The sequence below is a fragment of the Echinops telfairi genome, unplaced genomic scaffold (assembly GCF_000313985.2).
Source record: "Echinops telfairi isolate 266 unplaced genomic scaffold, ASM31398v2 ScPeMD7_3;HRSCAF=10, whole genome shotgun sequence".
NCBI lineage: Eukaryota > Metazoa > Chordata > Mammalia > Afrosoricida > Tenrecidae > Echinops > Echinops telfairi.
The window spans coordinates 65,188,304-65,214,075 of NW_022103899.1; the positions used below are offsets into that span (position 1 = coordinate 65,188,304).

At 51.3% G+C, this 25,772-nt stretch overlaps 1 protein-coding gene across 1 annotated transcript in view; it reads right to left on the reverse strand.

Annotated features, from left to right (window-relative positions):
- LOC101648854 (contactin-associated protein-like 4) overlaps positions 1 to 25,772 on the reverse strand; it is a 109,121-nt gene that overhangs the window by 35,919 nt on the left and 47,430 nt on the right. Inside the window, exons 9-14 of the mRNA XM_004701899.2 lie at positions 21,078 to 21,227; positions 16,286 to 16,457; positions 14,532 to 14,638; positions 12,502 to 12,621; positions 10,782 to 10,979; positions 8,000 to 8,156 (exon numbers count right to left, since the gene is read on the reverse strand). Of these exons, the coding sequence (XP_004701956.1) occupies positions 8,000 to 8,156; positions 10,782 to 10,979; positions 12,502 to 12,621; positions 14,532 to 14,638; positions 16,286 to 16,457; positions 21,078 to 21,227 (904 nt within the window). The remainder of the gene's footprint in view (positions 1 to 7,999; positions 8,157 to 10,781; positions 10,980 to 12,501; positions 12,622 to 14,531; positions 14,639 to 16,285; positions 16,458 to 21,077; positions 21,228 to 25,772) is intronic.

A 25,772-nucleotide genomic window follows, 5' to 3' on the forward strand; every position in this document is an offset into this window, starting at 1 on the left:
AAATGTGAAGTCAGAGGGATGTAGACACTGGAATGCCGACTCACCAACCCTCAGCCGCTGCTTCAGACTCATTGTGCTGTGGACAGCATGTGCAGGATATTTAATGCATCTAAAGCCGCGATCAGAGGAAAATCCAAACCCTTAAATACGGGCATCGATAAAAATGAAGGGATGACTTTAAAGAGGTTAAATTCTTACCTCAAAAGCTGACACAAGAGCAGCAAAACAAAGAGGGGGAAATAACAGGTGAAAGTAACGAGCACAATAACAACAACAGTAATTTAATTAGCACATCCAAGAACTTTATTTTTAAAATATACATGATTTAGATAAATAGAAGGAAAAACCTCAACCATTCAACCCAGACAAGGGAAGAAAGCGCATGCTCAAGTTCGACGGGGGAGATGACATTTCGTGGTGAGCGGTGGTCAGGAAACAAAGCAGAAAGTGCGCTCTGGGCACACTGCACACCGCTGACCCAAGATGGCTGCACAGAGAGTCCCGACAAACATGCAAAGACCCCAAGTCTTGGTGCTGATGGGGGGAGAGGGGCAGGCTCATCGCCTCTAGTGCCTGGGTGCCTTCCTGGGGCACAGCACTCCATTTATGTCTGACTCCGTTTATTTCTATATTTCTCTTCTATCTCTCATGCTCTCTATAACTTTACTATAACATTTACTTATTATCGTGTACAATTGTGCCTACCGAACCCGCAATGATTGTGCTAGGAGCTGCCTTCTTCCGGGGTGAGAGAGACAACCTGACCTCCATAAAGGCACACAAAGAAGCCCCATTTCTGAGCGCTGAGGGCAAGCCTGCTGAGCAAACTGTGAACCATAAATCTGCCACCACGGCGCATGTGCTGCAGCCAGACCAAGCAGACCCCTACCAGGACACCCGCTCACACAACAGGTTCATGTAGTAGACCAGGTTAAGAGAAGTAAGATGAACACCCTTTGATTCATTTCCATAAGTGCTCGAAGGAACTTCTGGGAACACCCACTCCTAGCAAAGCACCCAGGAAGGTAAGAATGGGGGTGCTTTCTAAACATGACCACACAGGTGAATGCTCTTCTCATATGGCATATCCTATACCTGTGTGTCTGAGTCTCTGATACGTGTTTCTACCCCATGCACAATCTTAGTCCCACAGCCAGTACCCTCTGAGTTGGGGCCATGAGATCACCCAGCAAGCATGCCCGCAATTACCACCAAGAGCCTGAGGTCTGGCCAGCGCTGCTGGACGAGAGGAGTGACCGCCTGGATCTGCAGTGCACACCCAGGGAACTGCATTTAACCGCCAGCAAAACCAAAACCAGTGGCTAGAAAGCCGGGTTAGACTCAGGGCAGCTGTGTTAGACCGGTTTAACTAAGAGGAAAAAAGTTCAGAGACATTCACACATGTGTAAGAGAGAGCTCAATATCAGAGCAATTGCATATTGAGAAGACGTCCCAGCCCAGTCCAGACCAAGTCCATAAGTCCGATGGTAGCCCGTATGTCAGATACTAGTCTATAAATCCCTCTTCAGACTCATGCTGCACATGCAATGACGCTGAGTGCAGGAAGATCACAGACTAGTGGGTGAAAAGTCTTGTGGATCCAGTGGTGATAGAAGCGTCTCAGCGTGGGCGAGGGTCTCCACGTGGCTCCTCCAGCAATCTGAGTGTGTGGCTCCTCAATGGGAAAACCAAGGCAGAGAGAGAGGGTGTGTGGCCCACCTCCAGGGAGAAAGAGAGGAAGCTCCCACAATCCTCATGAGAAGGTCACGCACCAGGAGGCATCATCAGGCTAGACTCCACCCCTTCACTCTTAATACCCTGAAGTTAACACGAGATTGTGTATCTGCCACAGTGGCCATGGGCAGAGTGGACCTGCTCCACAGGGGCCCTGGGCTGTTATTTCACTGGAGCAGCTGGTAGGTCGGACTCACTTTTGGTTCAAGCAGGGCCACACCAGGACTACCAGGCAGTAAGTAACAAAACGCACACCATCCGGTACCTTCCTATCCAGGAGCAGCCACCAGTGGGCAGATACCCAGCATAGGAGACGCTCACAAAGAACTGCAGACATAAGAGATCAAACGGCACAAACAGGAGCCTGGGGTCTAACCTATCCCCAATGTCATCCTTCTCCAAGTGGGTGCTGTACCACTTCTTTGTCGCTGACCACACTCCCCAGGTCCTGTCCCCTCATGCTCACCCTCCCTGTGGAGGTTTGGCAGTTCTCTGCAACATCTCACAGACCTGGGCTGAGGTACACCTTGGTACCAGGATCAAAAGGCTATAACTTGTAAACAAAGTCTCCCTTCTTTAATGTCCCGCGGGACCCCTCTCAACACCTCTCACCGCTGAGGATGGGCTCCTCTCCACTCTGCCAAGGTTAGGCTCTACTCTGCCTCTGGGTGCTTCCCAGTCTCTGGCTGCCTTCAGGCTACATTCCAAACCTATGCCAAAGCACTCTTAGGGTGCCCTTGTCTCCCCTTCTCTCTCAGTATCTTCCTGCTGCTTCTCTTTTGCCTCTAAGCCTCTGAGGGCTGGCTGCTTACACAAACTCCTTGTAAGTTTCAAGGTGTGGCACTCCCAACAGGACCATGAACTGACCAATCTCTACCAGGAGGCCACAGACACTTGATTTGCATAGTAGCAACAGCTCACCTCATTTGCATAGTCTGTTGACCATGTCTTGCAAGGTGCATACCAATCATAGGAGAAGCTGCAGCCAGGAGCCAGGACCCATCCAAATGTGGATGGCAGTTTCCCTGGGAAACGTAATCCATCTGGACAAAGATCACAAATCCTCTGGTGTAGAAGTCGCATGAAGGTGACTCACTCCCTAGTGCGGCTTTTCCAAAGAGCCACGGCCAGCAGCAAACTCCTGTCATCCTGTCAATCCCGACTCCCAGTGACCTTATGTTGGGCTGGGAGGCTGTGCATCTTGACAGGAGCCAACAGCCTCAGCTTGGTCCCACGGAGCCACTGGGGCGTTTGAACCACTGACCCTGACAGGACCACCAGGCAAAAGGGCAAAAGGCCACACCAAGGAACTCATGCCACTGGGAGAGTCCCTTGGCAACAGCAGAGGAGGAGATGGCACCATTCAGGGTTAAACACAGCAGAAAGGGCCAGAGGTGTATGTGAGGAAACCTGCGACATTCCCAAGCAGCCGACTAGCAGACCTCAGTGTCTGCTCCTCTCGGATAAGGCAGCGCGGGGGGGACGGAGGTCGTGTGCTCTTCTGTAAGTGTAGAAACGTAGTGCCATCTCAACAGAGACCCCAACAAGCTTAATGCAAAAAGTGGCCGTGAGCAAGCATGGAACCCCAAGCTGCCACAACATGCGGTATTATTTCTTCAAGGATCACTATCATAAACTATTGCTATCATAAAGTATCACCATCATAAAATGCAAAGGAGTACTCCCGATGAGGCAATAAAAGAAATGGGGCAATTAGATTCAGTATATGATGAAAAATTTTCCTGTGTCACCAAAAACATTATTAGGACAACTGGAGAAATTATAATATGGATGCTGCGTTAGAAAGCAGCTTTGCATAAATGCTAATGTTCTGATCTTGTTCATCGTGCTGTGGTGACATAAAATGCCACCTTACTTTTGGGTAAAAGGGTATTGTATTTGAAAGTGACTTTGCAAAGCTTCAGGAGAAATATGTACGTACTGAGACGGCGAGGGGAGGGACAACTAGACAGATATAGTATCTGTCTATAATCTCTTCGCAGGCCTGCAGCTGGAGGACAAGGCCAATGTCAAATGCAAGTTGCCTTTGGAGTCCCGGGTGCAGGCAAGGTTCCCCTGCCTGCTCTTTGAAGACCTTTGTCCTTTGACTTACCATGTTGTCCAGAAAGCTCCCTGCAGTAGGTTTCACATGTGAAGCCAAGGCTGAGCTCACGTTCTGTGTGTGGTTCCTCCACTGAAAAGGACCCCCTTTCCCTCCACACATGTATCAGCGACATGCCTCAGGCCTGTTTCCTGTCCTTTGGTTGTCTTGGCAACAACCACACATTCCCTTAGACCCCAGGGTCGTTTTCTGGCTTCCTCGTGTAATTTACAGAATTGCCATCACCAACTACCATTACACAGGCCCACACTACTGATTTCAGGGGAATGTGGGGGAGCCTGCACCCCTCCACCCTCGAACGAGAGCTTGCAGGGTGGCCCAATATCTGCCACTGCTCCCCAAGGGAGGCAGTCCACTTGGGTGGATCGTGGACAGATGGCAGCTGGGAGGGTGGACAGGTTAGGAGCTTCCACTTGGCTTTTCCCTTTCCAGGTGTTACTTCCCAGCCCGCAGCTGCCAAGGGTAAGTCAACAGTATCACCACAAAGTCACCGAAGCCTTGATTACACAAAACCTCCCAATGGGAAGCTCTGAGTCTGGGCACAGCCTCCGTGTGTGCCTTCTGATGGTGGGGTGCCCGACTTAACCCTTCCCTGCCCTTCCCAGGAGCAGTCCGTGGCCACCCACAGGGGCTCACATCACGCTCCGTCAGTGCTGTTGGGGTCTCAAGGGCCAAGATCAGGGTGAAGGGTGGATGGCGGTGTCCCAGTGAGACCCTGTAGGGCAGGCAGCGTGGAAGGAGGAGCAGGCCATGAGGTGATGGAACAATCCCTGGGCACAACTGTCTCGGCCTTTCTCCCACCAGAGCCGTTTTCTGTTCTCTTAGAACTTATTCACAATGAGCCCGTGCCCAACCTGTGTCCTCTGAGAAACTCTGTCAAGTTTGGAATTTAAAATGCAGTGGCCACAACCTTCAGCGCTGACCGCTCCACCCATGTTTGGCTGGCTCAGCAGGTCCACTCGGAAGGGACGTCGTGTGGGCTGAACCTTTCTCTGGAAGACGCCCTAGGGAGCCCAGGGCAGATGAAGCAGAGTTTGTCTGCAGCTGTTCACTGAGCTGAGAGATCTGCTCAAACCTTTGGCCTGGATCGACGTGTGCATGTGAGGAGAGCAGGAGCCGGGTGCGAGGCAGGCTTCCTTTCCTACCCTTGTCTGTATTCAGATCACACTCCCGGTCGAGAGAGCTTGGCAAAAGGTCACAATTCGACTCGTTCTTGCCGGCCCCAGGGCCAGGGTACATTTCCCATCTTCTGACACCTGGGTCATCATCCTCATCCTACATCCCACCCACTGGAGCAGGCTCAGTGTCCTTTCCCAGTGAGGGCTCTCTGGGAATGACCACAGGCCTCAGGGCCAGGTCCACGTGTGCGCTGGATGCCACTGCATGCGCTCTTCTTCCAGTCTTTCCTGGACATCAGGTTCTGGGTCCGAGACTGGGTCGAGGTCAGGATTTTCCATTGTGGTTCCCACATCCCCACGGCTTGTTCCCAGAAGTCAGGCTTGTTGCCATTTCTCTCCCGGTTATCAGCCTGGAGCTGAGGGGCCTGGGAGAGCAGGCTGACTTGCTGCCCACTGGACACACCTGGCTTCCTGTGAGGACGTGTACCAGGGGCCATCTCATCCCTGTTGATGCTATGTCTTTCTGCACTACAGTACTACCCTGCTCTGTCAGCCTGGATAGACCAGAGGAACAAATTCATAGACACTCATAGGAAAGAGCTTTAAATAAAGAGTAATTATATATTAAGAAAACATCCCAGCCCAGGCCAGATCAAGTCCATAAATCTGATATTAGCCCATATGTCTAAGACTAGTCTAGAAATTCTTCTTCAGACTCACGCAGCCACGCAGTGATGCTGAATGCAGGAAGATGGCAGGCCAGCGGGTCTAAGGTCTTGCGGATCCAGTGGTGATGGACGCATCTCCGGCTAGTGTGGTCTCCACATGGCTCTTCCAGCTCCAAGGCCCTGGCTATCACCAGCTTCGCTCCATGTGGCCTGCCAAGAGGATTGTCTCGCAGGGAGGGAGTGTGTCTTGCGCTATTTATCCCCATAGTGCCTCTAAATGTGGGCATCCTGCTGCAACCTGCTTGACAGGCCAAACTCCACCCCTTTACTCTTAACAGTCTCAAACTGGCACCAGACTATGTAATTACCACACCTGCCCATCAACCCTGTCTCTCCCCACCCCTCCAGTATCTTCCACATTGCCTTATGAAGCAAGGGTCCTGTGGCCACTAGGGACATGGCAGGAGGTGGGTCCTTAGAAAGTGATGGATTCCACACACGGTCATCTCTGAGTCTGCTGTCCCTCCCCCAGTTTGCTGCCCAGGCAGGTCCATCAGCTGTGCTATATCCCTGGCCAGCCAGAGGTCAGCAACTGGATTCTGAGGGGCCAGACGGCAAAACCAGTAGGAGTCTGCACCCAAGGCCTCCTCCACGGCAATGCCGAGGGTTCAGACACAGGGCGAGTTCTGAGTCAGCAAAACCGGAGGTTGTTTGGCTCGGCGGGGCGACGCTGGACCCGAGGGTGAGTAGGAGGAGATGGGCATGTACGTCATGTGAGCAGGCATCTCTAAAAGGCCAGCACATTCCATGTGGATCGCCCTCCAAGGGATTCTCCAGGCCGGTCTTCCCGTTTCCCCACGACAATTCCAGTGGTGTTCAGGGGAGAAAGCGAACACCACCCTGTTGAGACGGTGAACTTGTTCTGCGTGAACTGACTCTTGAGCACAGCCCACATCTGCTGTCCGAGCGAACTGAGAGGGTTGCTGTGGGTGGTCTGGGACCTGGTGGAGTAATGGGTTATGAGCTGGCCTGTGAACCACAGGTCAGCAGTTGCAAACCTCGGGAGAAGATGAGGCAGTAAGAGGTGACCATCTGGGAAACCCACAGGGCAACCCTCCTCCTTCCTGTAGGGGAATCGACTCCACAGTGGTGGGGGCTTCCGGCTTTCCGTTTGTTGTGAGGCTGTGTTCACAGGTGCTGCTGGGGGCTACAGGCAAATTTCAGCCCCCAGCAGCACCAAGGCAGTGTGAAAATGCATCTCTAGACATTCGAACAGGTGGGAAGTTTTAGACCTGATGATGCATTCCTATCCACACATCAGAGATGTAAAAACACTGTCACTTTAAAAGTTGAAAAAAAATCAATATGCATTCCATGCTTAGCCTCAAGTGCAATTACTACATTCTCGATTTTCACTAATTTTCTCATCAGCACCAGGCAGTTCTCTTGTTGAGCAAATGCTTAGGGCCTGGTTACCTCCCTGGCGCTCTGTACTCCCAAGTGTGGCAGCACTGGGGCACGGCTTTTCACTTCTCAGCACGCAGCAGCAGCCGCAGCAAGGAGCTGCTAACAGCTCCGAGGCCCGCCCTGGTGGAGGTTGTATTACAGGGCTCCTCAGAGCCCTTAACATCCTAATAGTGCTCCCTGGAGCCCTCAGTCCCCTTGACATTCTAGTCTCCCGGGGGCTCCATCCTACGTCTGTCCCACCAAGGGACACTTCACAGGACCCTCTTTGGAAATCATTGTGGAAGAGATGTCCTTTTAACAACAGAGCTCTGAACTGGATGTAAGCAGGCTGAATTAAACGTTCTTTAACCTGATGGGACTATTGTATTGAGCAGGAATGATCTGCATGGTTTACAACAGATTAATCAGGGTGCAGTTATAACATGTCACAGGTGGATGATGGGTGGGGGGGTTTCACCACAAGGATCCGGCACTAGATGACAGGGACATTTATACAAGAGCAATATGTGCCGGTGGCCGTGGAGATTGGGTGACGGGTACATGGTGCTCACTAATGCTACTGTCACCATTTGTTTGTACCTTTGACGCAGTCCACAGTAAAATGCTGAGAACAAGAAATAGACCCAACAAAAAGAAAGAACGAAAGAGAAAGAGATGAAGGGAGGGAGGGAAGGGGAGGTAGGAGGAAAAGAAGGAAGGAAGGACATCAGAGAACAAGTCCTTGATGAAAACACTCAGGGTTCAGATGAACAGTGTCACACCCTGTCACCAAGTGTGCCTGTACCAGGCCAGACACACTGACATCCATCTCCCTCCTCACCGAGCCTGAGCAGACACACGTTCATGCTCACAAGACCCCGCCCTGCCGAGGGAAGCCATGGGAAATTCACCATTCATCCTGGTCAGCATCGCAGTTGCACAAGTACCGCGGGTCCAGGCAGTTCCCTGCTCGTCCACAAGCGCACGTCTGCACACCAGGCCGGGAGCCGCCCCAGTAGGTGTGGGTCTCATTGGTTCTCCCCACCCACCAGCTCAGTGGGGCACCACCTGAAAGACACACGTGAGAAATGTGAAGGCCACCACCCCGAGGAAGCCCCTCCTCTCCCAGCTGTTCCAGGGGTGCCCACAGAGAAGAGACACCCCGTCTGCATCGGAAACCTTCCACCCCAACATCGCAGCAGGCTGGATCTGAGAGTCTCACAGAGGGTGCCTTGGTTTGCCTGTGTTAACTTAGCACCGCTGACCCATAGTCCCCCACCGTGGGCTTCCGAGGCTGTCGCTGTTGGTGGGAGTAGAAAGCCCAGTCTTTCTCCCATGGAGCTGCTGGCGGTTTTGAACCTGCCGACCCGTGCACATCGCAGCCCAGCGTGTAACCACTACACCACCAGGGCTCCTTGATGTTACTTGATCACTCTTTCAATCATTGCTCTAACTTGTAATCTTAATGAAACAAATAGCAGGACTTAACGTCCTGACTTATAGTACCAAATAATTTTTGAGAAGCACAATTATATCATTTATTTAAGAATGACTTAAAAAATGAGTTACCATCAACTTTTTAAAAACCCAGCAACTGATATGCCGAAGCTCACATCGGAGTGGGATCATAAAATGCCAGCTTGAGACAAGCCCACAGCACGGTGGGAAGCCCTTGGTTTCTCTCTGGCACCCTCCTGGGGAAGTCGGTCTGCAGGACAGCCCAATGGCAGCAGGTCTTCTTCCTGCCAGGTACCCTCTGCTGGGATGCCGCCATCCCTGGGCCCCTTCCCAGGACCCTTGGGAGACCTGAACTTCAAGGTCCCTTAGGAACACCACTGTGTTTTCACCAAGTCAGATAAACAGCTGCTTCCAAGAGCAGTGTGGGGACATGCGGAGTATGGGGTGAAGGGGACCCTAAAATGATGGTACACTGGGATGGACATTCCATCAGTGGAGAAGATGGCCCGGGGAGGGCGGTAGGGAAGGTGCCAGGCAGACTAGCAAGTCAGCACCACCAGGCCCACAGGGAGAGTGGGCTGGGGGTGAGAGGCACAGAATCCTTGCTGCAGCCCAGAGCCCCTGAGCCTCTCAAAGAAGTGCAGGCCCTTCTTGCCACGACCCTGCTGCTCTGGGAAGGACCTGCTGGGCGTGAAGCACCAAAGATGAGTTTCAATCACAGTTGATGGCTTGCTGCTTCAAGACCAAAGGGACTTAAGACACTGAATAGACAGCTACCTTTGACAATAACACCTTAAAACGTCAATGACTTCAACATGCTTTGGAAAGCGAAGAGGAAGAAGCCATTCACTCCAAGTTGCCACGGTTTTTCTTGCCTTCCCAAGAAAACAGGGCTGAGCCCATGTCTTGGATGCTACCAAGGGCCCTTGGATTCTGGCGGTCAGTGTTCTGGAGGTTTGGGGAGACTGTAACAAGTGCTACAGGAAGCAGGAGAAGAAACGGTGTCTCTCTGGCTGTGAGCCCATCTGCAGCCCCACAGCCTGGCCCAGCCTGGCTTCCCTCTGCCACGGGGCTACGGGGTTCCAGCAAGGGGAGGGGCCCCAGCACAGCTCCCCTGGGACCTGGACGGCTCTCTGAGTCTGAAGTCCCATCTATGCTTGTCCAGCACATCTCCCTCGCCACCTTTCTTCCCCAGGACCCCAGCCCCTGCCCTTCACCTTCCAGAGTGCCCTCTCCTCTCTCCCTCCCTCCCTCTTTCCCCAGCCGCACCCTTTCCAGGGCACCTGAGGGAAGCACGCAGGGCCCACAGAGGTGAGGACACGGTGCAATGGACCCTGGCCAGTGGTGTCAGCACAGCAGCCTCCTTCACAGAGTCCCAAACCTTCACCCTGTCATCACAGCCATCCTGACCGGAACCAGGGGTTTCCCAGTCCCCCCAGACCTTGGTGGGCCTTTACCCCCTGCCCCCCAACCCCCAGTCTGCCGCCACCCCGACACCAGGCCTGTCCCAGACTCTAACAGGTCTTCCCAGAGCCTGGGCCTGTCCCCTCCCTGTTCCAGGCTCCGCCAGAGTCCCATGTCCTGAACTCACCTAGGCTCAGATGTTGTGTGTGAGTGGGGTGGGGTGGGGGAAGGAGCTGCAGAGGGCACATCCCAGGAGCATGCCCTGCCCCGACACAGAACCTGGCCTCCGGAGACCAGTCCGGCCCTGTGGACACACGGCCAGCTGGCACAGGGCCGGGAGCTGTGACTCCCTCATCCTATCACAGTGAGTGGGGGTGGGCAGGGCGCTCATTTGAAGCTCATGCAGAATGAGCGGCTCCACGGCACTGCAGGTGGCCTGCCTCCGCCATGGGGGGTCTGGCAGGGTGGGTGGGCGGCAGCCCTGGCTGTTGGTTTCCGGACTTGGTGCGGTGGGCTCTGCGCTGAGCAGGCAGGAGTCCTGCAGCAGCAGCGTCCACCCCTGTGAGGCTGCAACTCAAATGAGCCACCCCGAGACTCCCTGGGCAGCCCAGAGGTGGTGGTGGGCGGAGCCGAGTGCTGTGGGACCCAGTGGGGCGCGGAGAGAGAACACCCTCCTGAAACAGGACTGTGGGGGGGCTGGGGGAAGGCCGCCCGCAGGCAGGCCTCTGCTTGGCCTCTCCTGAAGCCACTAGCCCCCGAGGGGGACAATCCACTCTTGGGGACCTCCTCGCATATTCCCATGGGAGTCCCCACCCCTGGGGCCCCGCGCACCTGGCCCGTCCCGGAGCCGCGACCTCCTGCAGTGGTAGGCTAGCTCCTGCTGGCAGTGGGCAGCGCGGGACACCGTGGCCAGCAGCTGCGCCTCGCTGGCCGCGTACTGGAAAGCTGCGATGTGGGGCTGCCCCCGGCTGGCGCCCTGGAACCGAGTGAGCGAGGAGCTGTTGTGCTGTAGGACAGTCCACGGGGCGTCTGGGGAGAGGTCGAGAGGGAGAGACCACTTCAGGCCCGTTCCCCAGGCCCCCTGGGTGGAGCCTACATGGCTAGATGGGGTGGGGGGCGGCAGCAGATCTGAGCTGCTCAGTTTCTAAGGTGACCCTTTCACAGCTCTCAAACTGGGGAGTTATGAATAGTCAGGGCATTAGTCTCCCAAAACTTTGATAGAAATGAAGAGCTGGTGACCTGCATGTGTGACCTGGCAGGGGCAGGAGACACAGGGACAGCCCATCAGTTTGAGCCAAACCTGCTGGTCCCCTCAGAGGAACAGCCACAGTCCAGGCACCAAGTCCTTAGACCAAGGGCTCAGCAGTGGCAGCTTGTTCCTGTGGATTCCCCCAGGCTGCGGCCCTAGACTCGGCTAAAGCACCTTGCGCCCCACTATCCCCAGGCCCGGGACAGACGGGGCCAGGTAAAGTGCAGGGTCGACCTTGGGGGCCGAGTCCTGATTTGTAGGCACAGAAACACGCATGGGCATGGACATATTTGTCTGCTGGTGGGCACGTGACCTTGCACTTGAGGTAACTGAGAGTTCCATGGCTTGGTTTGAAGGAAGGGAAGGGGTATGTCAGGGCGGCATCACTGCACCATCTGCACGCTGCACAGGAACCCTGGAAGCTGGGCTCTGACGAAGCGGGTGGTGTCAGGAGGGGAGAAAGATTCATTAGCAACCTATGCTATTCAGATGGACAACTTTGCTTGCAGGAGGTGAAAAGGACTTGGATTACCGAGAAAGCCCAGAAGCTGTAGCTTTCAGTACAGATTACACCTCAATGTGAAGGAAATGAAAACCCTAAAAAAAGTGCACTAATGAGCCACACATGACAAAAGTCGAAGAGATCAACGTTACCACTTTCGTCTGCTCCACAACCAACGCCCATGAAAGCAGTGGCTACAAAATCAAACAGCACATTGCACCGGCACATCTGCTGCACTGGGCCTCTTTAAAGTGTTCAAAAGCAAAGCTGTCACTTTGAAGACTGAGGTGCGCTTCACGAAAGCTTTATTTTTAAGGCCTGCATATGTGTATGAGAGCTGCCCGTTGCTAAGGAAGACTGCTGGAGCCGGGCGCGAACACCGCATGTGCGGCGGGATGCCAGGAGACTGAGTGAGTGCGTCTGGGAGGAAGGACAGGCAGCTTCTCGGTGGAAGCAAGGAGGAGGAGACTGGTCTCATGGGCTGAGGACGTGTCCTCAGGAGGTGCCACGCTCTGTCGAGGGCCACCGTGGACACGAAGAGGGTCCGTGATCCAGAGAAAGACCCTGAACGCGATGGATCGACACAGGGACCACAGTGATGGATCCAGCCTGTTTGGTGAGGATGATGTCACACGGGGCAATGTTGGTCTCTTGCCCCTCAGGGAGCCGTGAGTCGGGCTGACTCACCAGCACCTGACAATAGGACCCACGTCACAGTGTGTCCGAGTCCAGCTGGCAGCCGAGTGAATGACGGTTTTGTGCTAGAGAAAAGTGAAAGCCAATACAGGATGGTAACTCACCCGTTATGTTGCAAAACACCAGGAAGGGCTCCAGGGGGCCGCTGCCATCAGGGTCCACGTGGAAGAGCCCTGACGAGTTGCCTCTGTGCTTGTAGGCCTCGCAGGACTGCTCGTAGAGGGCTGCAAAGAAGCATCTCCCGTGGAAGGGGGACCGTGTGGACGCCAAGCTCAGCATTTGGGTGGGAGACAAGGAGAAGCTGAGCCCCTTGTTCTGTTTGCCCACCCAGCAAAAGCGTGGCCACAGCTAACATATACAGTGCCACGCTAACATATAGCACATACAGTGATTCTCCACATGTGTGCATGGCATTAGACTTAACTTGGTAGAACAAACACGTTAGAAATATTTTCACATACTTTTCATCCTTCCAAGGGGAATACAACTGCCTCACCATGCGGGGCTTTGTGTCGCCCGAGTTGAGGATGGCTCAGGCACTTTCGCCGGGCTGGAAAAGGGCCCCTTGGCTGCTGAGCTGCTCAGGAGACAGGCCTCGGGTCGCCTTTCAACAGGTCTACTTCTACTGCCCCCGAAAATCCTGAGCTTCCACAAAGCTCAGCTCTTCTCCAACACGCACTGAGCCACCAAGAATCGAGGGTGACTGTGCAGAGCTGCCGGTTTTAATGTGTTGTCACTGGGTGACTCGTGCTAGGGAATGGGTGAACTCTCCATCCATTGCTGATATAGATGCAGAGCTGCCCATGTCTCTGGGTCCCGCCGCCCCCACCTGCTCCCCCAACCCCAAGCTAAAGTAGCAAAGCTGGGAGGCCATCACACCAAGGCTTTGATTTTGGGGTGATGATTCTGACACCCAAGGTCACCTGGAGACATTTTCAGCCATCATCACGGAGTGTGGTGGTAGTGCCACTGGAATCTAATGGGCTGGGGCTAGGGGTGCTGCTATAACTCTGCAGCCCCCAACCCCCTCCCCCCAGCAGTTACTGGGCTGCAAATGTTAGTGATGCTGAGTTTGACAAACGCTCATCAAAATGAAGAAAGAAGGAGAAGGTGCATTTCAGTACAGTCTCTGTTTCCTCAGCAAAAAAATGGGGATTTTAGTAGCACCTACGTTTTGGAGCTGCCTTGCGGACTGAATTAGGAAACACAGACAAGGCACTAAACCGTCTGTCTTGTAAAAAGTCCTTCACATGTAGGAATAGTGCTCAGCACCATCACCATTATCACGATGACAATCATCACCATCACTGCCTCAGCCATCACCATCCTCACCCCCATCACCATCCTCACCACCACCATCATCTTCACCACCACCACAGTCACCATAGTCACTGCCACTAACACCACCAATGCCACCCCATCATCCTCACCCCCATCACCATCCTCACCACCACCATCATCTTCACCACCACCACAGTCACCATCGTCACTGCCACTAACACCAGCAACGCCACCCCATCATCCTCACCACTATCACCATCCTCACCACCACCATCACAGTCACCACCATCACAGTCACCATCGTCACTGCCACTAGCACTACCAACGCCACCCCATCATCCTCACCACTGTCCCCATCCTCAGCATTACGCCCACTAACACTGCCCCCTCATCACCATCACCAGCATCATCTTCACAATCTCATCATCATCACTCTTAAGTACTACCAGGGTAGTAAGGGTCTTTTTTAGGAATGTGTTCCCATGGCATTTAGGCCACTCTGCCAAGGTTCCCCCGGAGACACTGTTCATTTTGGGAGCATTAATGACGACACACCTTGCGCTGCTGCCCGGAAGTGCAACCAAAACGACGGCCACTTCAAGAGCCCAAACAGGAGGTCGTAATCGGCAGCGTGCTTTTCTCTCTGATTGCATTTACTTTGCTTACACACGTTTCCCTTTTGTCTTTTCCCCTTTTCTGCCAGTTTGGATATTTTGGGAAGTGGCATAAGCTGGCACTTGGACGAATGTTGTTTGCCAGACCCTGGCTGTCATGCAGAGACCCGTGCACACACCCTAAGGGATCCCCAGCGGCCAGGACAGACTGACAGGGCAGGCTGTGGCATGGTGCTTACAGTGGTGGCACGTGGCGCCCGTGTAGCCGGTGCCGCTGCAGTTGCAGTAGAAGTTGTTCCAGGTCTGGGAGCACCGGCCGCCATGCTCACAGTAGTTGGGCAAACACCTGCAAGAAGAAGCAGAGGCGTCTCTGTCCCCTGGGGCCACACACACCCAATTCAATGTGGCTTTTGATGCTGTAAATTTGGCTCCTTCCCCCAGGAGGGAGCTCTTAGATAGCGCAAACAGTCATTGTGTTGTGCTATTAACCACAAGGTCAGCAGTTTGAGTCCACCCAGAGGCACCTTGAAAGAATGGTCTGCCAGCCCACTTTGCAAACACCCGTCATTACAAACCTTATGCAGTCAGACTTGTACCCAAAAGGGCCCAGCAGTCAGACCAGCCCACAGCCCTCTGGTACCAGCCCTGTGGACTTGGCAGTAATGGACATGCCACGCTCCAATGTCACCATGCATTTGTGACAGGGCACCTGTGGCTTCTCCGTCCCTTGTCCTGGGGAGCTGGTCCAGCCCTCCACATGTGCATAGAGTAGAATGGCATCTTACTGTGTTGGATTGCCCCACTCTTTATATTTCTAAAGGAAGAAATGCCGTTGAAGGGGACGATGGAAATTGGAAAGCATAGCAAGATGGCAGGGCAGACGGGGGCTCTTGCTACACAGCCCGCCTGGGCTGGGAATCGGGGCTCATATACCATCAGTGTAATTTTCCCATTTAGACTTTGAATTAAAGGCCATTTGGGACGAAAGCTTTATGCACCTGTGTTTCCCAAGAAACCCCAGTAAACCCACAACTCCCCATGCTTGACGGGGACTGTACCACCTGCTTAATCAAAACCCAGGAGGGGACACTTGAAAATCCAGTTTCAGGACGTCATTGAATTCCAATCGGCCAGGGTCCTACTGATTTCCTTTATTATAAAAAGTAAATATTCACTATGAAATAATCAAACTCTCCCAAAGAATACAAAAAAGTAAATCCCATCTGAAATCTGAGCATGTAAAACAACCACTGCAATGATGCTTGCACACATGCTCAGATGTAAGGGTAAGAGCTGCATTGTATGACACATGTACTCATATGTTAGGGTTCAGATCTGTCTGCATACTCATGTGTGAAGATATAACATGTGAATGATCTGGGATGCTGGATACCACCCTTAGCCATGAATTGATAATAAGGCATGTGCATTTTCATGGCAACAAATCTCTCTTTATGTTAACCCTTCCTATGAGTCATAGAAATCCATTAACACTGTTATAATTTATTTTAAATATTATGTATTGGAGTCTACTGGAAGCCTAGTGTGGTGAGAAGGGTTTGTAAAACATTAAAACCAGTGGCAGAAACAGTGACTGGTGATTCCTCAGAGACCCGGACGCACCTCGCTGCTCTCTTCAGCAGACAACCTGGAGAACACGTGTCACGTCTGAAGAGCTAAGTTACCGTGAGCAGAAGAGTGGAGGTGAAGCCTTCCACCTGGAACCGCCCTGTTCTGATGGAGCCACAGTTCCCAGCCCATACGCCTTCCACCCAAATGTTGTCATTTGCAACCCAGCATTTTACACAATCACCAGTCACATTTTTGTTTGGAACGATGAGAACTGGAACTGGGCTGCTTCCGGTGTAACTAAGCTGGGGGTGGGGAGAGAAATGACCCTGAGCCCCCCACCCCCACCCCCAGCTGTGTTCTTCCTGGTGAGCTGCCATCAGCATCTCAGGGGAAGGGATGTTCTGCCGAAAGCTGTTCTTACCTGTCCAGGATGCCACAGGTGTCTACCTGGAGGTCGCTGAAGTTCCCCAGGGACCCCAGCTGCACTGCAATCAGGTCCACCTCTTGGGTATTGATGGAGATGTCCCTCAGACAGCCCTGGAAGCCGCTGAGGGTCAGTGCACACGCAGGCCCAGAGCCCAATCGAGGGCACCCTGCTGGGTGGGAGAAGCAGACATCAGAGCAAGGTGGTGACCAGGACACCTTGCTGCAGGGCACATTGGTTCCCTCCGTTTATGGCTGCCTGAGATGTCCAGTCCCTGCCCCTGCCAGGAAGGCCTCCCTGCTCCTTTACGAAAGGAGGGATGGAGCTGGGCTAAGATGAAAGGCTCCGACGAAGTCTAGCCATGCTCCTTTCCTAAAGCACGAAGGGAAAAGAGCCCCTGCAGCATGGTCACCAGGCGTGGGAAAAGTGAAATGTGCATGGATTTAGCACTGGACAGACTCCAACATCAGTCAAGGACAGTTACCACCCGGATGCTTCCTCTTCTCAGGAAGCTGAGTTGGGGGCCAATTGCAGCACATCGTCCCATCTTGAGTCCCCATGGGGGACCCATCACAGCACATCGTTCCATTGTGAGCCCCCATGGGGGACCAATCACAGAACATAGTCCCATTATGAGCCCCTGTGGGGGGACCAATCAAAACACATTGCCCCATCACGAGCCCCCGTGGAGCACCCCAGCGTGCAGCCTTGCAGTGTCAGGTGCAGTTACCCCGAAACATGGACCGTGCTCTCGTCTCCAGGCAGGGCATGCTGCAGCTTGGATTGGTCTCTACCACCTCACCACCATTTAATATATTGGGCCTGTAAGAGTATTAACTCCACAAAATATTGAGCAACAATTAATTACCTGCTAGAAACAGTAGCTACTCTGTTAATTTCCTTTTCTCATTAAACATACTCCTCACTTGCCCAGAATAAACGATACTCGAGGCAGGCGCGAGCCAAGCGTGGAGTGCCATCAGGATGGACAGCAGAGCAGATGCACCGAGTGCACTGCCGCTGACAAGAAGAGCGGGTCGATCGCATGGAGGGCATCACAGCCGGAGTCACTGTGGAAGGTCGGATGTGCAGACTCGGAGGAAGCTCAGTCCTGCATTGCTGGAGTTTGTCCAGGAGGGCCAGCTCCTCTCAGGGCGGCAGGTGATTTGCTACTGGGCTCTTTGTACCAGGTCCACTGAGCAGGTGGCCAGTATGAGTGCCTGGAGCCCGAGTGTGAAATCAAAAGACTCCACTGGGGCTTGAGGGGCTCTGACATCAGGCACCCTTGAGAGGAGGGGATAAGTGCAGGGATGGGTGCTAGATGCAGGGCAGCCCCTCAGAGAACACGTCACGGAGGAGCCTGGTCTACAGGAAAGTGGAACACAAACAGCAATGGCCTGATGCCCCTGCAGTGGGTACAGAGCGCTTTGATCTGGACCACTTCTGTCGTAATGAGATTACTTGAGACCGAGAAATCACCCTCCCCACCCCGCCTCACCACCACTGTGGTTCTCAGCCCAAAGGACCAGCCCACCAAAGACCGCCTTTGGTGGAGGAGTTTTACAAAAATAGTTTCTTTACTCAGAGTGGTGCCTGGAAACTCTTCTCTGGGTCTGCACCAGAGAAAGAGGGAAGGAAAGGGAAGCAGATTGTGAAAGTCTCAAAATGAGGGACAGACTATCTATTGATCTATAGTCTGTCATGTGTCATCCACGTATCTATCTGTCATCTGTCACCCTATCTACCTCCCTCCTTCCCTCCCTATCTCAAATCCACTGCTGTCAAGTTCATCTGATCCACAATAACCCTGGAAGACAGAGTAGAACTGCTCTTTGGGGTTTCCAAGTCTGTAATCTTCATGGGAGCAGACAGCCTCATCTTTCTCTGGCAGAGATACTGATGGGTTTGAACTGCCAACCTTGCCGGTAGCAGTGCAGCACTTACCCCACAACTCTATCAGGGCTGTCTACTGCTTATGGGAAGCAATAGACAATTGATACAAGAAGAGAGAGAGGAAGGAGCAGAAAAATAAAACTTTAATGACTGAAAACTTCCTGAATTGCTTGAAAAACATGAATCTGTAGATGCAAGAACCTCAACAAACAGCACGTTGGATCATCATAGAGACCCCCAGCCGCACCCACTGCACAGCCGACAGTGAAAGACAAGGGCGGAAAGGGAGTCCTGGCGCAGTGAGGGAAACAACGCACTATTCTCTGGATGCGTCGGACAATCACAGCAGACGTTTTATCTGGACTAATGAAGGCCAGAAAGCAACGGAACCGTGTAGTCAAAGGGTCAAAATTAATTCTATGCTCAGGAAAACTACTTCTCAAAAGTGAAGGCGAAATAAAACATCCCAGAAAAGAAAAGAGTGAGAGACTGGGGTGCTAGCAAATATGCCTGAAAGAGATGAGGGGTCCTTTGGGACAAAAGGAAAGGAAGTCAAACAGTCGCCCAGTCCTCGCCAAGAACAGCCGGGAGATGGGGAAGACGGGCGGGCATGAAAGACGGCGTCTCATCCCTTTTCATTCTTCTCCTAACAAATCCAAATGGCATAAGGTTGCAGAACTCATACTTATTAGATATTTAATATCAAATATTACATTTCACATTTAAATAGCATTAAAATATTACATATTAATATTTAAACCCAGTAAAATTATAGTACAGAAACATAATGTAATAAATTATTATATATTCAGTAGCAAACATATTAGCCATTTAAATTTAATGTAAATATTACATATTAATATTTAAATATAATAAGATTATAACATAGAAACATGAAGTGTTTGTGCTGATAATATCCAAAAGAAAAAAGTGGAATGACTTGTAGCAGTTTTTTATCTTACCAGAATTAAATTATTATTAATATGAATTAGAGAGTAATAAATTAAAAATGTGAATTTTAATCTCTACAGCAGTCACTAAGGAAACAACATTTATAAAGCAATCACTCAATAAAAAGGCAAAAGAATCAAAAGCCTACAAAGGAAAAAGGGAACAGAAAATACTTTAGAAATATAGAAAACACAGCAAAATGGCATATGCAGTGTGGATAAATTTCAAAATTATTATGGTACATGAAAGGTCCTAGACACAAGAGACAACCCATTGAGTTATTCCAAGTATATGAAATGCTCAGACAAAAAAGAGGAAGTCACAAAGATTAATGACTGTCTAGGATTGGGGATGGGGTTAGGGTTTGATTTTGAATGAACGTGAGTTGCTTATTTGGGAGAAATGGAAATATTCTAAAAATGGATAGTGGTGTTGGGCACACAGCCTATCCATTTACTAAAAATTGTTGAATCACACTCTTTAGATAGACAGATTATACATCCATAAAGCTGCTTAAAAACAGCATCGTTCTTCATGTTTGCTAAGTCCCAGGATTCCGGTACCCATAATATAACTTTAAAAACTCATGACTTTATTTTTCCCATTGTGTCAAGCACATTTGTACATTTGCTGCCATCATCATTTTCAAAACATTTTCCTTCTACTTGAGCCCTTGGTATCAGCTTCTCATTTTTCCCCTCCCTCATCCATGCTGCCTCCCTCATAAACCCTTGATAGTTTATAATTTTTCATGTCTTACACTGACTGATGTTTCCCTTCACCCACTTTTCTGTTGTCTGTCCCCCTGGGAGGGGGTTATATGTAGATCATTGTGACCAGTTCCTCCTCTCCCCCCCATCTTCCCTTTACCCTCCTGGTATGGCTACTCTCAATATTGGTCCTGAGGGGTTTATCTGTTCTGGATTCCCTGTGTTTCCAGCTCTTATCTGTACCTGTGTACATGCTCTGATCTAGCTGGATTTATAAGGTAGAACTGGGGCCGTGAAAGTAGGGGGAGGAAGCATTAAAGAATTAGAGAGGAAAGGTGTATGTTTCGTCGGTGCTATACTGCACCCTGAGTGGCTCATCATATCCGGAGACCCTTCTGTAAGGGGATGTCCAATTGCCTGCAGATGGGCTTTGGGTCTCCACTCCGCACTCCAATAATATGATTTTTTTGTTGTTGTTCCGGGTGTTTGATGCCTGATACCTGATCCTATCGATACCTCATGATCATACAGGCTGGTATGCTTCTTACATGTGGACTTTGTTGCTTCTCAGTTATATGGCCGCTTGTTTATCTTCAAACACTCAAGACCCCAGTTGCTATATCTTTTGATAGCCGGGCACCATCAGCTTTCTTCACCACATTTCTTATGCACCCGCTTTGTCTTCAGTGATCGTGTCAGGAAGGTGAGCATCACGAAATGCTAAGTTATTAGAACAAAGTGTTCTTGCATTGAGGGAGTACTTGAGTAGAGGCCCAATGTCCGTCTGCTACCTTAATACTACACCTATAAATATATGCACATAGATCTATTTCCCTATTATCATATATAATATATTTACATATGTACATGCCTGTATTTAGACCTCTATGCGTGTCCTTTGCCTCCTAGCTCTTTCCTCTATTTCCTTTTATTTTCCTCTTGTCCCACTGTCATGTTCAGCCTCCATTTAGGTTTCAGTAATTCCTCCCGGTCACATTGTCCTTGATCAAGCCCTACCAGTCCTCCTATACCCTCCTCGCCATTGATTTTAGATCACTAGTTGCTTGCTTGACCCTGGGCTTGTTAACACCACTTCCTTTCCCCACCTCCCCTCTCCCACGTCCCCTGTGACTGTCGGTCTGGGTGTTTTCTCCTCGGGATTGATTATCCACCTACTTATCTAGATAGACCTGCAATCATGACTTTGCTAAAGACACTCCTGCCCCTTTGCTCACCACCAAAGTAATAGGTCTCTCCCGAATCAATTTCCACGGGAACCACAGCGTGGGCGGTAGAGGCCATGTCGTCATCCACTGTCAAAATCAGGTGATTCCTCTTGGCTACGAGAGAGACGGAGTGCCACTGTCCATCATTCAGCCCAGCACCTGAGGGACCAACACCAGGTAAAAGAGACACCATCACCCACAGGCCTGGTGAGGACGGGGCAACAGTGATATCAGCCATGCAGTGGATCCGTCAAGTGCAGAAACCGAGGAGGCTGTCCCCTCTGTGTGGAAGGAGGGTGTGGGCTCACCTCCATGTAGAGTGAACCCTGGAAGTGTGAACATCTAGAGCAGCAGTTGTCAACCTGGGGTCTCCACCAGTTTGGGGGTCGAATGAACCTTTCACAGGGGTCACCTGATTCATAACAGTAGCAAAATGACAGGAAGTAGCAGCGAAAATAATTTTATGGTTGGGGGGGGGCGTCACCACAACACAAGGAACTATATTAAAGGGTCGCGGCGAACCACTGACCTAGAGTCTCCCATCATCTGACTCGGGGCACCCTCCATCTCACATTCACGACACTCAGCTCTCAGGAGACTCAGAACAGTCATTGTCCCAAATCCCAGGGTAAATGACAACCGCCTCATGTTACTTCCTACGTTTTCATGAACCCTGCTTAGTAAAATATCTCCTTTCTACACTCTATCTAGGCAGATGCTTTAGATGTTTAGGAGGATATCGATAAAATGTAAAATTCACAAGAGATGGTGTGTGTGTGTGTGTGTGTGTGTACAGGCAGGCCCGGTGTCTCATGTAAACAGTAACATCCATTTTACTTCACTGTCACGTTGTGCTTTGTTTTCCAAACTTCCACAAAGGACTTGAGCTGTTGCGTAATCAGGAGACAACCTCTCTCCTGGGTCGTAAAGGTCAGACGGTCCCTCTAGGGAGGCACAGGTGGGTCTCAAGGATCCCAGTGAAGCACTACCTTGCTCCTGCCCCAGAAGGAGAGAGCGGAAGCTGCTGGAGGACAGCAGTAGACGTGCTAGTGAGGCTCCACGTCAGGGGAACATCAACCTGGTGTCACTCTGCAGATACAGCTGCTCCTGGCTGTCCTCGGTGGCCCAGCAGACCAGATTTGGGGACACACTTTCCCAGAACTAGGTCCAGACAAGGTGGGGCAAACCCTGGGCCATGAGAACAGGCTCAGAGCAGCACAAGCTCAGCCTGTGGCTTCGGTCTTACTACTGAAGAAAGAGGGTTTTCAAAGACTCCCTGTTCTGGGGTCTGAGGTAACAGGGGAGAGAGCCACAGAGCAGGGTGGGGCTCTGTTCTACCAGCAGCCCTGGTGTTGCTATAGGGAGCCTTGAGCCCTGGGTGGCACGGAGATGGGTGGGAGTTCTCCCACGGCCCCCCCAGCTGTTCCCATCCTGCTTGCCCCTGAGGAAATCCGTGGCCTCCGCTCTTCTCTCCAGCAAGCACCTGCCCTCCTTCCAGCCCGCGTTTGCCTCCTGGCTGGATCTGCACCCCATGGCCTCTGGATGTGCAGACTCACCTGAGGTGTGAAAAGCAGAGTCTGGTGGGAACTGAGAAGCTCGCTTTCCAACAGGCTCCCGGGGGGGAGCTGGACATGAAGTGTCTGTCGGGAGGGACGCTGAATAAAAGTCCCAGCAGAGTACCCAAGGACGCCCCTGTGACTTGACAGATTATCTTGGTGGCAGGGGCAGGAGAGGTGGTGATGGCCCCCCTGGGGGGCATGGTCCTACGGGTATCTGGTCCAGGGGACCACAGGGAGCATATTTCAGAGGGCAAAGATCCTGCCTCTGGCTGTCGTCACTTCTGGGCAGGAGCCTGTCCATAGTCCTGGTCCTCCCCAGGTGAAGGGACCTCATGCAAATGCCTGCACGGAGGGGCAGGGACTACCACAGCTGACCAGGGCTAACTCTGCCAGGCCTCGCCCCAGCTACATAAAGGGAGCAGGTGTCCCCAGAGCTCTCGGGTCCCCGACTTCCCCATGAAGAGCTCGACTAGTCTGTTAGTCTTCCTGATTTCTAAATGTTGGCTGGTGTTTGAAAAGGAAACTGTCCCTGAGCCCATCCATATCAAAGACAGCCGAGGGGCAGGGTACGGGCCCTGGGCCCCTGCAAACCAGCATGGGAGTCACCAGAAGAAGCATTTGGCTAACCTGTGCAGTGGGTTGTAAGTGCGTTGGTCTCTGGTGTGATCTTCACAAGGGAGGCAAAGAGAGATGAAATTGCATGCGGCATCAAGCATGGTCTTGGTATGCAGACTGGCTAGAATAATACTTTAAACCAGCGGTTCTCAACCTTCCTGATGCTGCGACCCTGTAATACAGTTCCTTATGTTGTGGTGACCCCCAACAAGAAAATTATTTTTGTTGCTACTTCATAACTGTAATTTTGTTACTGTCATGTATTGGGTGACTCCTGTGAAAGGGCCATTTTGACTCCCAAAGGGGTCGCGACTCACAGGTTGAGAACCGCTGCTTTAAACACTTTAAAATGCCAGTTTGCCCTGTTTTACGTTGTTATAAACTCTGTCTGTGCATTAAAGCATTTATGTACATTTTAACCCAATTCAGTTCCATGTTTAAGGCATTTTAACTTTCATTCCAAGTAAACATAATAATGCACAGAAAATTACTACTTTAGATCTCTAATAGCCAAGAAAAGTAATAAGCCACTTTTTTTTTTTTTCTGTAAGAGAGAGTTTTATATAAAGGGTAAGTGCATATCAAGAAGACATTCCAACCCAAGCCAACAAGTCCAATACTAGCCCCTATGTCTGACACCAATCCACAAAGTCCTCCTCCATCTCACAAAACACACACAATGACGCCAACTGCAGGAGGAAAGCAGAGTCAGTGAATGTGTAAGCATCTCAACACTGGCAGGGGTCTCCACAGGGCTGCTCCAGCACCCACAGCTGCATCAGGGTAGGTCCATGCTGTGTCTCCTCAGGGATGTCTTGCAAGCTGAAGCAGGGAACTGCTAAGGCAGCTGCACCCTGGTTTGACCATCACAAAACAAGAGACACAAGAACTAGAAAGACGAGGCTCACCAAGCCGCTTATCCCTCCACCCTTCAGTTAACCTCACATGTGTTTATTTGCCAGGTTGGCACACTACTTCAAGGTCTTTCGCAACTGCTTTTCTTTTTTTTTTTTTTTTTGAGGATGGTGCAGAACCAGGCGATAGGTTCTTTTATTCTGTCGGGTCACCCTGTCAAAGCTACTCACAGACAACCAATGGGAACAGCTCTGAAGCCACTCTTATTTAGTGGAAGAATGTAGTTTATTAGGACAACAATCCATAAGGAAACCAGATACTCTGCTGTGTGGTTCAGGGAGTCCCTGGCTCACAACAGGATCAGCCCCTAAAGACGTCTCTAAGTGGAGTTTGTAAGTCCAGTCCACCCAGAGGCACGCTGAAGAAAGGCCTGCCATCTCCTGCAGCATCAGCCACGCAGATGCTGCAGGGTACATGGGTGGCCTGCACACACATGGGCACCTCGCGTGGGGGGTAGACCCAACCCACGGCAACCGGCTTATTGGTGCCAGACACTTGAGTTCACAGCGGCTGCGTGTTGCTACGTGATAATCACACCCAAGCTGGCAGTTTTAAACATGCCTATCACATGTCCTTGCTGTCAGTATCTCCTGCTAGGCACCAGGTTGGTACAACATGCATATAAATGGCATGGAATAAATGAGTATAAACGGCACAACACGAGCACAAGAAAGAGCACAACGTGGTACAACATTCATGTAAAAGGAAGTTCACGTACTGGGACTCACCTAGAAAAGTAGGGACACTGAGGGTGCTGTTGTCTTAAGGTTGGCTGTGAGCTTCTCTGAGACCTGAGGTGGTGCTGACATGTTTTCTGCGGACACTCAGGTGGTTGAGCTGGAGGGTGGGGGGGCTGGGGGGAGGGGTCTCTGGGACCTGGGATGATGGAGTCACAGGGGGGTTTGTGGGGCCTGAGATGACTGGTCTGTGTGTCTGTTAGTCTTCCTGATTTCTAAATGTTGGCTGGTGTTTGAAAAGGAAACTGTCCCTGAGCCCATCCATATCAAAGACAGCCGAGGGGCAGGGTACGGGCCCTGGGCCCCTGCAAACCAGCATGGGAGTCACCAGAAGAAGCATTTGGCTAACCTGTGCAGTGGGTTGTAAGTGCGTTGGTCTCTGGTGTGATCTTCACAAGGGAGGCAAAGAGAGATGAAATTGCATGCGGCATCAAGCATGGTCTTGGTATGCAGACTGGCTAGAATAATACTTTAAACCAGCGGTTCTCAACCTTCCTGATGCTGCGACCCTGTAATACAGTTCCTTATGTTGTGGTGACCCCCAACAAGAAAATTATTTTTGTTGCTACTTCATAACTGTAATTTTGTTACTGTCATGTATTGGGTGACTCCTGTGAAAGGGCCATTTTGACTCCCAAAGGGGTCGCGACTCACAGGTTGAGAACCGCTGCTTTAAACACTTTAAAATGCCAGTTTGCCCTGTTTTACGTTGTTATAAACTCTGTCTGTGCATTAAAGCATTTATGTACATTTTAACCCAATTCAGTTCCATGTTTAAGGCATTTTAACTTTCATTCCAAGTAAACATAATAATGCACAGAAAATTACTACTTTAGATCTCTAATAGCCAAGAAAAGTAATAAGCCACTTTTTTTTTT